Genomic DNA, 16,219 nt, shown 5'->3' with positions numbered 1-16,219 from the left:
CCACATACATAGTCTTATATAAATATGTCTGCATGTACATAGGTACACACTATTTTGTGAACCAAAAGCAAGTGTGTGCATTTCAATGGAAATAATAATGTTCGATTAATCATTTATCAGAGTCTACAATTTGCTTATGAAGAAAATTAAATGTACGAAATACAATTTACTTGTGCAATTATTAGTTAGAAATTTGTAATTATTTGTAGATATAAATATACTTTCACATAAATAACAAGCCTTATTTTAATTTGTCCATTGGTTGACAGGTTGGCGCTCTTAGGAAATGTACTTCCCATACTAGTAAACATTGGCATGTCTCAATGAAATTTAAATTAGGGTAATTTTTGAGCGCGACTGCAAAGCATTGAGGGTTGCCTATAGTTGCCTAAAATCTGCACAGTCGGAAGAAAATGTAGTGTGCAAAATTCGGCCCTCTGTCCATTCAAAGTTCACTTAAAGGACTGCATTTAAAATTCAAACCGACAAAATAAAGATTTTCTATAAATAGAATGTAAGCCAGCCTAATGGAATTAGATGTATGCCTTAATTAAGCACACAGGAATGTCTTTGAATACATATATGTATTCATTTTCATTTGACGCATGCCAATGTAAATTTGTTAATTAAAATGTTAGTTGAAACATTTTAAAATACTATCTCAGAAATTCGTATTTCACACATTCTAAAATGTATGACTACATACGTATTTTGTTGTATTTATGAGTTGATAACTCTAGTAAATTCTAACATAACTTCTGCATTTGATGTCAAATGACCTGAAGTGTTCATGTATCAATAAAATAGCATTCAATATTTACATATGTTATGTACATTAGGGCGGGTCAATTTTTTTAGTATACGCGTATAACATAGCAGAATTCGAATTGTAATTCTAAACAAATTTGCTAAGAAACCATGGTTCTAAAATCATTTTCGCGTTTGCCAAATGCGAAAATAGTTTTCGAAGAAAATGTGAAAATGTTATGTGTTGCGCCCTCTGGTGGAAGATTTAAGAAAAATTATAGTGCAGAAATGGATTCCTCATACCAAAGTCTCCTTGTAGCATGTTTTTTTTTTTTAATTTAAGCACTTCTGTACAACACTACAGCAAAACTGTAAGAAAGCTATTTTCGCAATTTGGCAAACTCCAAATTGATTTTAGACCCATGATTTCTTCGTCAAATTTGCTTAGAATTACACGTAGAATCTTTCTGTGCTATAGGCGCATAGTCGAAAAGATCTCCCATAAAAATGGACGTTAAATTACGTACTACGGTGCTTTTTTCGGCCAATCTTTTTTTTTTTTTTTTTTACTCCAAAATCGACATTTTGTGGGAAATATCTAAAACCAAGTTCCCTGAAAATGTGAACCCTTAATATTAATTTTAAGTGCTCGACAAAGGCGTGCAAAGATTTCCCGTTCAACATACACGTAAACTTTGATTGTTTTTCTTCAAAATTCTATAGCTCCGAGGCATTTTATAATATAACCATGATCAATGATGGTTTTTCTTCAGAATTGAATGCTCTACAAAAGTGCCCATTGCGGCGTAACTCTAACTCCCACCAGCGAGTTAGTACGGGTCACTAAACCCAATATTTTCATGAAATTCCCGTTTTTTTCCATTATCTAGGTGCTGGCCAAGGCTCAAAGGACAACGGCGAATGAACTCAAAGTACCGAGGAATATCTCGATATATTCAGCCTCATTGCGAGTGTGGTGTCGAATGCACGTCGTTTTTCGAGAGTCGAGTCGTATCCAAAAGTATATGGCATTGCCTAAAAATTCGATTCGACTGGTGTATTAAAATGGGAAAACTTAGCCGCACTGGGTAGTTTTCGTCGTCTACTTATTTCACCACGACAATAGCCAATGCCAATGTTGTTGACTCGTGCTTTTTAGTCTCATTTACGACGTACGCGATGAGGCTAATTATTTCAGATTCACATCCCTGCGGTCGAGAATCGAGGTGGTGTACCTGACGATGCAGCATCCACAGCAGGAGGGGATAGTCTTGCAAGAGAAGTGATGTCGCCATCCAGACGTGAGTGTGCGTTGAGCTTGTTTTCGCAGGATATTTACGTCAGCGGATCTGAACGGTATTTTTCCTGCGATGTTGCTGAAGGCGGGTCAGAAGACCAGAGCCGGGCTGTGCAACATATTTGAAGGCTATGTAAGACTGACCTACGTTCTAACGTCTTCAAGGACTGGGGACTAGAAGTAGAGCGAGCTGGGAGCCTAAAAGTCCTCTCTCGCGAAATTCCGGAGAGTTCGCTCTGCATCCTGTTCAATTGAAAGATGCAGTCTCGAGTTGCAAAATTACCTCCACCACTGCCGTCGGGGATGTGTGCTTTGCCCCCTTCATGCAAACACACGCCAGAGGTTGAATTATGGTAAAGGTCTGCCTCACCTTTACCAGATTAGTCCCGGAAGTCCAGTCCACAACCCCCATATGTTACTATTGGTCGTACTATCGTCGTGTACATCCATCATTTGCCCGCTGAACGTTTACGCACCATCAGCGCTCTCATTGCCTTGGAAGTGGCCGCCTCAACTTCATGAGTCCTCCACAGCAGTTTGGAGTCCAGGAAAAGTCCCAGATACTTTACTTCTGTGACGACGCCGACTGCGAACCCATCCAAGGTCTAGTTCCTCGTTCCCTTGGAAGTTCTTTTCTTGGTGAAGGGGGCAAGGGCTGCTTTAGAGGGATTGATATTTAAGACCACATCTTTACTTACTTTTGGCTAGGTTAAGTTTTCTAAATCCACGGCTCCGCACGAGAGGACAGCCGCTCACCCGCCCCCCTTGCGGCATCCTTTTATCGTTTGTCCGTAGGGAACGGCCTGAGCGCGCGGAACACCATTTCCCTCGAGGCTGGGATGGCATCCTGTCCTGAACTAGTACCGAAATGGTCCCGAACGTCCTAAACCAGTCCCGAAATAAACCCGAAAAAGTAATTAACTAGTCTCAAGTGGCCCAGAACTAGGTCTGAAGTGGTCCTGAAATAGTCCTGAACAGCTTCCGAAATGATCTTGAACTAGTATTGAAACGGCTCCGAAATGGCCCATTATTACGCCCAAAATATTCCCGAACTAGTCCCGTAATGTTCCTAAATAGTCCTGAACATTTCTCGAAATGGTTCATAACTAGTGCCAAAATGGTGCACAAACAGTTGCGAACTATTCCCGATATGGGCCTGAACACTTCCTTCAATGCTGGCCGAACTAGTCCCGAAATAGTCCTAAACAAGTCCCGTAATGATCTTGAAATGGTACTGAAGTAGCCCTGAACTAGTCCAGAAATATTCATTTGTACAATCAAGAATCAATTACAAATTTTCTGCTGGGTTAAAGCAAATTTTACCATACCGAGACCTAATATGTCCACACATCAAAAAGCAGCACAATTCCTTCTCTGTGACAAATCGATATTAAAAGCTGCAAGTCTAAATTTTTTCTAATAATATAGTTCTTTATTTATTTATTTGTAATTTTAATTAGAACTTATTACAACAGCATTATCGCTAGCTCTCTCGCTCTCTCTCTCTATTGCTCGCTTACTCGTTGAAATGATTTGCGAATCATGCACACTTGATCTCTCTTTCTCTCGCTCTCTCTCTCTCTTTCTATGTCAAGTTTTTCCATTAAAGCTTAGCTGCTTTATTTTAATCTGTATAATACAATTATATATTTCTCATTATAAACTAAATAAAAACTATAGGTTTCCATAAAATTATAGCATATATATGTATGCATGTAAGTATGCACGTACATATGTATGTACATATGTACGTGTATGCGGTGTATATGCGATTTCTTTGAATATATAATTGCTTGCGTATTAAGGTGGTCCTTAAAATATGAACATCATGGAGCACCCCCTTGTTTTGTTCTAGTATAAAATAAAGAGATCCACGAAAATTTTTAAATTAAAAAAGCAAAAATGTGGTCGCTGCCAATGTTTGAAAAAATTCAAGTTTTTTTAAATCGCTAAAATTCGACAAAATTGTGACTTTAACCGGCTTTAATCAGTGAGCTTATGCATTGATTAGAATAAGTTTCTATAATATATCAAACTTATCAGACTTCAAGTAAAAAATTTTTCGGATTTTGCTATTAGAAAATAAAATTAAATTTTTTCAAACCTTCGCAGCGACGCCAATTTTTTCTTTTTTTATTTTCTAAATTTTCGTGGTTATCTTTAATTTGTACGTAGAACAAAATAAAGGGGTGTTCCATAAAAAATTTAGGTGTTGATATTTTAAGCACTACCCTAATGTACAAACATAAATAACTAAATCTGCCATGTTTTGGTTATTACTTTTTGATTTGTATACTTTTCGCACACACATACACGCTGCATATCGTTTTTCCTCCCGTTTTTATTTCATTAAGTATTTTCATTTAGTTGATTTACTTTGTGGTATCTAATATTTAGTTGTTGCCATATGTTTTCCTGCTTTATTTTTTCTGCTATAAATTCTTTAACAACACTACTACACATACATACATAGCTATGTATATTATTTAAACATTTCTGCATATTATTTAAGTATTTTTTTCTCGTTTAATATGGTTAAGACTTAACAGTAGGTTTGCCGGTGTATCAATTTCTTCACGATATATTTATATTTGTTTTGCTTGTTTGTTTTTTTTCACTACTAACACAATTTGCTAAATTTGTTTGCTGGCGTGTGGGTTATTTTTTTAGTTCTTTTACTCATTTTTTTAACATATTCGTGTCAGTTACATAGTGTGGCTCAAAAGTAATCGCATGCAACGGTAAACAAAAAATCTCGTAATAAGATATATGTATATTGAGTTATACATTTTTTGCTATTCAAGTTAGGAAATAGGTGTGGTCGAACAGTTGGAAATACGCGGTTTTATACGAAACGATTGATTACTTGTGCGCCACCTTGGATATAGTATGTAGTTGCTTATTTATTTAATGTTTTTGTCTCTTGCTTTACGAACATTAGATGCTCTACCATACTAGTAATGTCTTTAAAAATATTTTAATTGCCATTTTTATTTTTTTTTTTTTATATTTGACTTTCAATTTTAAAATTTTGCATTGAATATCTGTTTCCTCACAGCGGCTGCTAAATGTCTTTTGCCAATAATTTTATTAAAATAGTTACTTAATTTTAAGGCTTTAATTTTGCTTACTTTAATGCTACACATACGTATGTACATATGTTTATATACATACATATACAGTGGTGGTCAAAATATATGGAACTACATCTGTTTTTTTTTTTTTAAATTTCTATATATACCTGACCAATGGCTTATTTGAGAAATACTGCTGCTATAGCCTTTTTAAGAATGATATTTAGTAGGCTCATTGCACTTTGAAATGTACAAAAACTACTATTCGCTTAAGACATATCCACACATACACTATTGAACCTGGAACAAGCATGGTCAAAACATATCGAGCCCTAACCGATAACAAAAAGGTAAGCGACATTTTTTCCAAAGTTTTATTTTTGACGCAGAAATGTTCCTAAAGCATGTAGATGCATTTCTGCATCAAAATGAAAATCGTGTAAAGGTTTCTTACGTTTTTTGGCAGTTAAGGCTTGATATGCAACTGCCTGAAATGACTGAAGCTTTTAAAGATTTTACTTGCAAAACTAGTAAACAACGCCACTACTTTGCAGGAAGTTTTCTCGCTTAGTTTACAAATTGGGTTGCTATTTCAGTAAAATTAAATCCATAATTTTTTGGCTCGGAGTACGAGGGATCGAGAAAAAGAAATTTACAATCGAATGTCTTAAAACCAAATTACAGCAGCGCAGAAAGCACACAAAAAATTTCAAGTTTAAGTATTTTTTCCCTAGGTTAAAAGCAAAAAGGGACTTTCAGTGAACGAAAAAGTACTCGCCACAGGCTGTCGCCTGTTAAAGGTCTCCTCACAAGCATGCCGCTTACCAAATGCACCACTAACTTCTTAGTGGAAACACGTTACTAGTAAAAATTGGCAAAAATTAATACACTGCACTGAAAATCATATTTGACAGCAGTAGTAGTAGCTGTTTTAAGAAGACTAGTATCTAAATAAAAAGCCTTAAATACCCTACTTCATAAAGACGATATAACATGGTGCAGAGAGCAAGTTGTGTGACTGTGTTTTTCTACTGCAGGAATGTGTATATTAAACAAAATTTATTACATAATCGGGCAATGGATTTCTAAAGAATATTTAGAAGTTGTTATGCTTCACTGCCACGAAGAATAGATAACAGTCGGGTCTACGTAATCGAAAAGAGCTAGATTTATATATAGCTGGCCAGCGGTCACTCCAGCATCACTCCCCAAAAACTATTTAAGAAATGTGTAATTTTTGGCCACGACAACAACGAAGAATAGAAACGATTTCTTTGTCTTTACCAACACGGTAATAACTTCGAACGTACGCCTAGTGAAATTTTATAATCGCCGTCCCAAATATCAAATCTCGAATCAATTGGAAACTTTTGCAAAGTTGTAAACAAATGGATCTGCTGTGCTGGATGACGCGTGGAAAGCTACTTCTTCTTTTGAGGCTGCATTTGCATATAACGGATATTCAAATAAATTTAATTTTACAAAATGAAATTTTATCATTTTGGTTTTTATGCCATGTTTTAACCATTGAATTATTATTTACGTTAACTTCTTTGGGAAAATGAAAGTTGTAATGACAAATCTAAGCTATTAAACTTAACTAATAGACACACAGTTTTTGCCAGCCAGCCTTTCGAAAAGAATCGTTTCAATTCCATATGTTTTCACCACCACTGTATGTACGTATATGCATAAATGTATGTACCATAAATAGCTACTAAACGTATGTCTGTAAGTAAATTAACATGTATATATTTATTAGTTGTGTGCTATATACAAAATTTAAAATTAAATTAAACCAATTTAATAGAATTTACACAAAAAATATATATCTATGAATGTATGCTAATGAACGAAATTAATTAAATTAAAGTTAGGAAGGAGAATATGCTCTCTGCAAGACGGCAACGTTACTGATACATAGGTAAGACACTTGCACGTACAAACATACTAAATATGTGCATAAGTTTGAGCGCACAGCATCTGCCTACATACACACAAATATGTATATATTATGTATTTATGTTTCTACAATATAATTCAATTAAACTCGTTTATGCGCAAAAACTCTTACGAATACACACACAAATACGTTTATGTATATACATATTGCAAATTTCTAAAACGGTAATAATATTTCTGCTATAAATATTTATGTATAACTAATACAAGTAAACAAGCGCTTATAGTTGTTTTATGGTTTTTATGTTATTCCTCAAAAAATTAAAGAAATTTTGATATGCATTTGAAAATAGGCATAGCAACAACAACCGATGCGCATTAATGAAAATTTAGCTCAAATGAAAAAATGGCTACAAGCACACGCAAGTCGATTTATAAGTATGCATCTAGTAGGTATTATAAGTTTGTATAAAAAAAAGAAACAAACTAAAATATAAAAATGTCCGTAACATACATTAGTACGCGCGAATTTCGTTGCATAACAATTACAATATAACATTAAACATAAATATAACATTTCCATTCCTGCTACCTTTATTTGGTTGCCAATTACACCACACACTCAACAAGAGCGCCGCCCACAACTGCTTCGGCGTCCTCTTTACTCCCTTGTCCACAATGGTCACTACTCGCCGCTTTCCGCTCTACTCCTGGCAGAAGCCTTCAGTCTCTTCAATGGCAAATGTCAATTTCTCCACTAGCTGATCGTAACTCTTATACGGCGGCAAGTCCAAACGATTGAAGCAGGTATGCGAACGCGGCAACCATGTTTCTTTGCCAACTTTTTCAATGCAAAAGCGTTGCGGTCCATTGGAGCCCATTAACTCAGCGAAACCGCCGACGGGCACACGACACGTACCCGTAACAAATTGCAGCAAGCGTGCACGCTTTTCATTGTCCGTATCGCGCACAAACTGGTGTGAAAAAAGAATTGCAATGTTAGATATTTGAGGAAATGTTTGAAAACATTTGCACTTTTTCTTTACGAGACGCTAACTCACCTGCCAGAACCACATCACTTGCTTGGAGTTGCGATTGTAATGCCTGTAAATCGTATTCCGTTGCCAATCATCCACATCTACATCTTGCATGCCGCACAATATGAGCTCCAATTCACGTTCGTCGAAATACTTAAGCCATTCGAGCGGCACCACCTCGTTGAAGCCTTCCAGGAACGTTTTTGTCTGCTGCTCAATACCTCTGAAAATGGATTTTTTGTTTAGTATTATGAATTAGTATAATTCTACAGATTACATTCCTTAAAGATTATCATCTTTTAAAGAGACTCTGAGCTAAAGTTCTCTTAAACTGATCATTTCAATACTTGTCGGTTCTAAGAATTTTAAATACTCGGGTTTTAGCCGACCTACGGCTATTGCTTCGCTAATCTAATCCTGTTTGATCGGCGAACCCTAGTAATCGCTTTTAATTCCTTGAACAACAGCTTGCAGCAGCGTTGATCTACACTTTTCCGAGTCGGTTAGAAACAACATATGCAAAGACCAGCGGCACCTATGAACCTCTACTGCTCTTAGGTCAAATAGGGAGTCAACCACAAGGTATGAGGCTTGAGAATTACAATTTTGAAACCCAATTAAAAAATAAATATTTCTAGATAATAAAGTATGAGATCAGTGAGCGATCTTCTCGGTGTTGCGTTTCTGCCAGTGGCCAGTGATTTCTACAATCCAGTAAAACTAACTCACCAATACTTAGTTTTTCTTTCATACTATTTTTTAATCTTTTCTGTTCTTCTTTTTGCTTCTCACTTACTCTTTCTGAATTTTCGTGACGCTACCTAAACCTTTTGGTAGCTTTTATTTCTGCTTTTCACACAAAATTGCGATTAACTGCTCTCACGTTCAAAGTAATCTAACTCCCTTACCTCGTCATCCGCCATTCAGTCATGAGTGTTATATATTCCTCTTTATTCTCCTCCGTCACTCGTTCTTTTTCGCCATTTTCCTTCAATTCATGATGTATTATCTGTCCAAGCACCTCAAAGTCGACGCTAAACCAAAGCTCCAATCCACACTCGTCAATATTATTGTCACGCACCCAAATAAGCGAATTATAAAACTCCGGATCGATGGTTTCAATGTCTTTTATAGTCAATTTCTTGTTCAACATACGCTTGTAGAAGGGCATTGTGAATCCGGAATATATAAAACGACCATGATACAATGCCATCGCTATGAAACGGCCAATAAATTTGAAATACTGCAAGTGATCTGGATTCACATACGAGGCCGGGTTGATTTGCAAACTATAGTTGTTTTTGTTGGCATACTCGAAGAGACAATACATGGGATTGAGCACCTCATGTGATAGCAAAAAGAACCATTCACGCGACACACCACCATAGTCGAGACCCTCCTCACCACGGAAAATGATATAGAGGCGACGTCGCAGCTCATAGGCAGGCAAACGCATAATTTGGTGGTATGAATCTTCGAAGAGCGTCTGTCGTGTCACGGTTATTTTAATGTGTGACGGCAAAGCATTACTCTGGCAGAGGTAGCGGAATTGTGAGAGCTTCCAACGGAACGAACGCTCATAGGCGCGTGGCACGCCATACACACCTTTAGCGCCTTTGGGTGCGCCCGGACGTGGATCGTCGAAGGTGGTGCGACGTGTATTGTGATCGACAAAGAAGCGTTCACCTGTAGTGGTATAGCGTATCTCCCAGCCGGGCGGTAGTGGACCCTCGTTCATTAAACTAACTTCTTGACCTGGCGAGAGAAAGCAAAAGCGAGCGAGAATTTAGAAATCATTTGACACTACTAGAATGTTAGTACTATAGCTTTTATGCGCTACTCACCCTGCGTGCGCGGGTCCTCCCACTGTGTCGTGCGATTCTTGTGATTCACAAAGTATACACGATTATCCGATTGCACCTTCTTTTCCCAGCCATCGGGCAGCGGTCCCAAGGCATCCTCATCGTCTTGCGTCACCGTGGCTGTCACCGCTGTAGGCTGTTGTTGTTGCTGTGAGTAGAGGAAACGTTGATTACCCTGTGCTACGACATGCGCACGCTGTCCTTGCCAATGTTGAAAATGCATAAGACGCTCGCTGTTCGGTCGCTGCCAGGTGGTTGTGCGCGTATTGTGGTCCACATAGTAGACGCGGCCGCGTGGATCTTTGCGTATCTCCCAACCGGGCGGTAGTGGCGTCGGTTTCTCCCAGTAGGTGGAACGCGTATTGTGGTCGACGTAATAGCGGCGGCCGTACTGATCGAAGCGTATTTCCCAGCCAGCAGGCAGCGGTTCATCGTCCGCTTGGGCGGCCTGTGTGTACCGTTAAAAAAAATGCATTTAATTAAAGTACAAAATAAAAGTAATGTTTAAAAACTACTGCTACTCACTTGCAACTGCTGATCAGTCACATTGGATACCGGCATTGGCGCTTGCGCCAACAGTGCAGCCTGATCGCCTGCCGCGCTCATCAGCGCACTATCCATAAGCTGCTGCTGTGTTTGCGGCTGTTGCTGTGACGGCAGTGGCAGCGGTAATGGCTGACCACTAACACCACCATTCGCATACATTTGCGACATTGGACGCACTTGCACGCCGGCAGCATTCACCGCCACTGCGCCGCCATTCATCGACGGTATGCGCTGCACTTGCATTTGTGATTGGTGTTGTTGTTGTGCTTGCAATTGTTGCTGTTGTTGTAGCGCCACATGTTGCGTCTGTGCTTGTGGCATTGGCTGTTGTTGTTCCCAAACGGGTGGTGGCGGGGCAGCACGTCGCACCGCACCATTTTGTGAACTACCACTGCTGCAGCGTTCCAAATTGCCATTGGCTATGGGCGAACGTGAGCTACCACTGGAGGCAACTGCCATGTGTGACACGCTACCTCCACTCCCTGCCGAAGCTGCTGATGCGGCTAGCATGCCATTTTCGATACTGCGCACGCGCATGCGCGCACGTATGCCACCTTGTATCATGTAACTGCGACCGGCAGCAGGCGGCAACACAGCGCCTTCGTTGGGAGGTGGCAGCATTGATACGCCATTACCATTTTGTTGCACCGCGCCGGGCATGTCCAGCTTGAGTCCGTTGAGCACTGCGACAAGTTCACCGACTTTTGTTTGCCGATTATCTGATTTGGAAGTGGCTATCAGATCCATTGTAAGTTCAAGAAATTCGCATCTGCCATTAAATTGTTGCAGCACGTGCGCCAAGTGGATGGTGCGCTCGCCTAGCAAAGTGTCCTTGCGAAAACTGGAGTGGTCAAGTACTTTGATGTGCAGCACAGAGCTGGTAGTGATCTGGAAGGAGCATAAGGCGATGTTAGTATGTATATAGGAATATGCATTTATTTTTCAAAGTGGTAAGAAAATCTAACTAATTTTCATTCATTTAGGACAGTTCGAGAAAAATCTCTATAACTGGCTCGAAGGCTCGAAAATAATTCCCCAAATATCAATTGTTTCTTGCTTAACATAATGCAACATCTTTCCCCGAAGACTAAATAAAATAATATCATGAAAAAAATTTAAAGTATCCCAGGAAGTTCCAAAAGGTCATGGATTCTAAAAAAAAAAAAATTCTTCGAAAATTTCAATAAGTCAAAAAAAGACCTGTAAAGAAAACAAATCGAATAATAACGATAAATTTTAAATAAATTCTTAAAAACCCGGAAAAGTACGAAAAAAAAATCTCGAAAAATTCAACAAAAAAACCTAAAAAACTCGTAATTTTGGAAAATACTTTGAATTTCGAAAAATTTTCAAAAGTCCACGAAATTTTTCTCAAGAGTAACGTTATAAACACGAAAAATACTAAAGACAATTCCGAATTATGCCAAAAGAATTTCAGAAAGTTCCGAAAAAGTCGCAAGTCATACATACCAAAAAGTCACAATGGTCGTACAATACTAAATCCATGAAAACTGCGAAAAAAACAAAATTTTAAGTCCCCAAAAACACCCAAAATTGCCAAAATAAAACCACAGAAAACAAGACTCAGAATAAATTGTGTCTAAGTTCCAAAAAACAATCCAAACGAAAAAATTCGAAAACTCTTGAAAATATGCCGAAACCCACCTGAAAGAATCAAACATTTTTTCGGAACAAACAAGACCGAAAAACCCCCGAATTATATTAAAAAATGCCAAAAGGTCTTAAAATCCCAGAAAAAAAGTCGTAAGTCTATCTAAAACTGATGTAAATTTCTGAAAAAAGTTCCAAAACTTCCGAATTCCAGTTGGCACCGAGCCCTTTCTAAGAGTGGGTCCCAACACTCTAAAGAAGGAGCTTAGGAGGGAGAGTTCGTCAGAAATGTGTCAGGCAAAGAGTTTACTGGGAGGGTATAACAAAAGGAGATTCCAAAGTTTAATTGACCTCCCAAAGGAGAAGCTTAGAGGAATAGCAGATACCCTCACAGGCTGAAAAGACGACTCTACCAGCGAGACACCTCTACACATCCTCACCGAGCGTGATGCAGTCTGCAGAAGACGTGAGAGAGTTTAGGCTCAATGTGGTCACAGCTTAAGCACATTCACTTCCTATTCCCAAAGGTATTGTTCAACGTTCTCAGGAATGCAGGTTTAAAGGAGGTATTCTGAAGAGTGAAGGACACAACAGACCACAAGGTGCAAACCTCATTTTATTATCTATACATAATAATTAGGATTAGAGACAAGAGCCACTTAACAATAGTAAGGGGTTTTATTTTTTGAATTGTGTCTCCAACGGCCGAGTAATCAAATTTACTTAAGCACTGGCGTGCCATTCGAAAGGTCCGAGGTTCGAATTCTCGATAAGCGAATTTTTTTTGTAATTTTTTTCTCTTTTAATAAATATTTTGAGTTATTTAATTTTTCTTAACTTTTTTCTTTTAATTAATTTTTCTTTTTGTTTTTTAATTTTTTTATTATTTATTTTTTTAACAGGTTCCCTGTCCTCATGCAATACATCTTTTTTCATGGCATACGTCCCCGTTCCGTTTCAGGATTCTTTATCTGATTTGATATTATTTGCATATAAAAATATGCAAAGAGCGTAGATTATATGCCCTTATGCAAAAAAAAAATAAAATATTTAATTTCTCATTTATTATACATAAGGGTGGGAAATAGTTTTCGATAAGGTACGTCCTATGTATCATATTCAATCCACAACTGTTTTGTATGTTTCCACACAAAAACACTATATTTTTTGTAAAATAAGTAGAAATATGTATCTGAAGTCAGCATTGATTTTGCTCATATAAGATTCATGGACGTGTGAGACAAGGTACAAAACTGTTCCCATGAATCACATGTGATTCATTGGACAGGGAACCTGTTAATTCTTAGATTCTGTTGTTAAAAAAAAATATTTTTAAATAATTTAAATTAAATTAATTCCAACAGTCGCTATAGCCGAGTGAGCAAAGCACTGGCGTGCCATTCGAGAGATCCAATCTTCGAATCCTCGGGCAGCGGCATTTTTTTTGTTTCTTTTTTTAGTATAAATTTTTTTATTTAATATACTTTTTTCTACTTTAATATAATATATTTCTTTTTGAATTTATTTTTTTAAGTAATTTTTTTTTTATTTATTTTTTTATTTAATTATATTTGTTTTAATTTATTTATTAATTTAATTGTTTTCTCTTTTTATTTTATGTTTTTTTTTTTTTGATTCACCTTTTTTTATTCCTCATATTTTTTAAGAGATTTTTTTTAAATTTCCTTTTTGTTCTTTTTTAAATTTAATTTATTTTAAATTTTAGATTTTAAGGTACACGATTGAGCATGTGCCCAAATGTGTGCCTAAGTCCTATCCTAATCGTGTGTATACACAATAATTTTTCTTTATCCCAATCAAGAAAAACAAATTGCTAAAATTTTTCAATAGAGGTTCGCTGCATTGTACCAATCGTATGAACACAAAATAAAATTTGTCCCAAAATTTTATTTTGTAGTCCAATATAAAAAAGGTACAAATCTGTACAAATGTACCAATCGTATTACACAGCTTTAATAATTTAAAAATGAAAAATACTTCCAAGTAATTTGAATAAAATAATCTTTAAATAATTTATATTATGCTGGCCATCCTTACCAGCACTGACAGGTTAACGGCACTTCAAAAATTAGTTTCGATATTTTATACAGTTGTGCCGACTTTAGACGACATCGAAAGCGTTTAACAAAACTAGAGGCAAAATCAATTCTTCCACCACAGACTTAATAATATACATACATACATATGTACAATAGATGATCTGTGTGAATATGATTTTTTCGAATTCATCTAACGCTTGTCGTCATTAGATCAATACACTTTCGTTGCTCGATACTCAATCCTTTGTGCTTTACCTTGGCTTCATTAATATCATAAACTTTAAAGAATTTGCAGGAATCGTTTTAAGCTTTCCTGATGAAACATCATGGTTCCTCGAAACGACATGTTTACCTACATATGCATGTACATATGTATGTATAATCACCACACCTCACTCAAATTATAGTTAGGAGCTAACAGTCATGTCCTTTTGATGTCAGTTTGACCCGTTGACCGAAAAGTAGTAAATGCCAATGACACGGTAATTACTTAAGAAGCAAAATTACATTAATAGCAATAAAAAGCACGTTACATATGTACTTATGAACATTAGTGTGCGCCTTGTTTGTATAGAGAAAATAATTTTTGAAGCTACTAAAAAGCAAAGCCCGCTAGGTAGGCTTGTTTGGCCATAAAAACATGCCCGGCAAAAAACTTTCAAAATCGGATAACGGAAATACGTGCTTCAGAGGGCCCGAAGTTGAGCAAATTCATGGAGCTTTACAAAAATTAAAAAATTGTCTAAACATAAATCATTAAAACAAGTTTATTTTAATCTTTCTGTTATCCGAATTTGAACATTTTTCGCAGAGCACGGTTTTGTGACCAATAAATTTTTTCTAGGTGAAGTCTTAGATACTTTGTAAGTCAAAGTTGAAAAATAAGGCGCACACTAATGTATATACGTAGGTATGTACATTAGACCGTATCGGTCGCCACACACCCCTGAGTCTACAGTATTTTTTAAAAAAAACTACATTTTTCGTCATATTTTCCGAATTTACAGTCGGATCTCAAGGTATGATATATCCGGGTTTTCGTCACGAGGCGGCCATTTTTTTATTCCGAAGATCAATGACCCCAAATACCCAGTACTTACCCACCAGACCACAGTTGCTACCGCCTGGACGTACCACCCTAATGTCAGTAAATAAAAACTCGCCAAAAATCATTAAACTTTTGCTAAGGAAGTATTTCGATTCGAAGGCAATCCCGATTTTTTTTTTGTAAGGTCGAACATAGGAGTCGCGTTTTACATTTTTCTTCATATCTATGGCATTTACAGTGGGATCTTAAGATATGATGTATCGATTTTTTTGTCTCGAGGACAATATTTTTTTGTACCAAAGTCCATTGACCCCGAATACCCCGTTCCAGTACTCACCCAACAGACCAGAGTTTCTACTGCCCTAACGTACCACTAATGTCAGTAAATTAAAGTTCATCAAACATCATTTAACTTTTGTTAAGGAAGTATTTTGATTTTTACAATAGAATTATTATTATTTTTAATTCCGTTGGTGTCCACGAAAAATGTAAATGTGACCCCTACACTCGGCCAAAAACTTATTTTCGAAATTGCTTTGCAAAAATACTTTATAGACAAAGGGTACACGGCGAACTTTTTTTGATTGCTTGTAAGGTGGTACGGTCTAATGTACCTACATTTGTATGTACTTATATGTACATGCACCCTTTTAGCACAAGCGCTCATGTATGTATCCATGTACATATGTACATACATATGTAATAATTAACCGCATGCGTTGCACGTTTTCATACATATTAATGACGTTTCCCGGTAGCCGGCCAAACAAATCTATAATCAGAGCTTGAATATCAAACAAATATTGACGCACTTCGCCTTAAATTGCAATGCAAACAGTACGTTTGTATATACGAGTATAAGTATGTACATATGTATGTACTTATACGTATGAATAAAAGTTAAAAGTAAGCAAATCCAAAAACAAAAACAAAACTTAAACTAAGGTGGAACGCGTAAAGCGTTTGACTGTCGTGTGGAGACAAAGTGGGCTCTCGGTGATATTTACATACATATGTATGTACGTTTGTATGCAC

The 16,219-nt window shown here is 37.0% G+C and overlaps 1 protein-coding gene across 4 annotated transcripts in view; it reads right to left on the bottom strand.

Moving 5' to 3' along the window:
* The window catches only part of LOC118740996 (E3 ubiquitin-protein ligase Su(dx)), a 78,931-nt gene that overhangs the window by 44,194 nt on the left and 18,518 nt on the right, over positions 1–16,219 (bottom strand). For 2 of the 4 annotated variants that reach the window (XM_036472773.1, XM_036472775.1), the window contains exons 4-8: positions 10,445–11,353; positions 9,902–10,367; positions 8,966–9,812; positions 8,082–8,280; positions 7,603–7,994 (exon numbers count right to left, since the gene is read on the bottom strand). In XM_036472773.1, coding sequence (XP_036328666.1) covers positions 7,725–7,994; positions 8,082–8,280; positions 8,966–9,812; positions 9,902–10,367; positions 10,445–11,353 — 2,691 coding nt within the window. In that variant the 3' untranslated portion in view covers positions 7,603–7,724. Of the gene's footprint in view, positions 1–3,450; positions 3,674–7,602; positions 7,995–8,081; positions 8,281–8,965; positions 9,813–9,901; positions 10,368–10,444; positions 11,354–16,219 lie in introns of those variants that run through there. The other 2 variants (XR_004993212.1, XR_004993213.1) reach the window with 2 other exon arrangements.

Source organism: Rhagoletis pomonella, unplaced genomic scaffold (genome assembly GCF_013731165.1).
Source record: "Rhagoletis pomonella isolate Grant_MI unplaced genomic scaffold, Rhpom_1.0 Rhpom_scaffold_00006, whole genome shotgun sequence".
In the NCBI taxonomy this organism is placed as follows: Eukaryota; Metazoa; Arthropoda; class Insecta; order Diptera; family Tephritidae; genus Rhagoletis; species Rhagoletis pomonella.
Note: the sequence above shows the minus strand (reverse complement) of the source record. Positions and strands in the feature narration are given on the sequence as shown.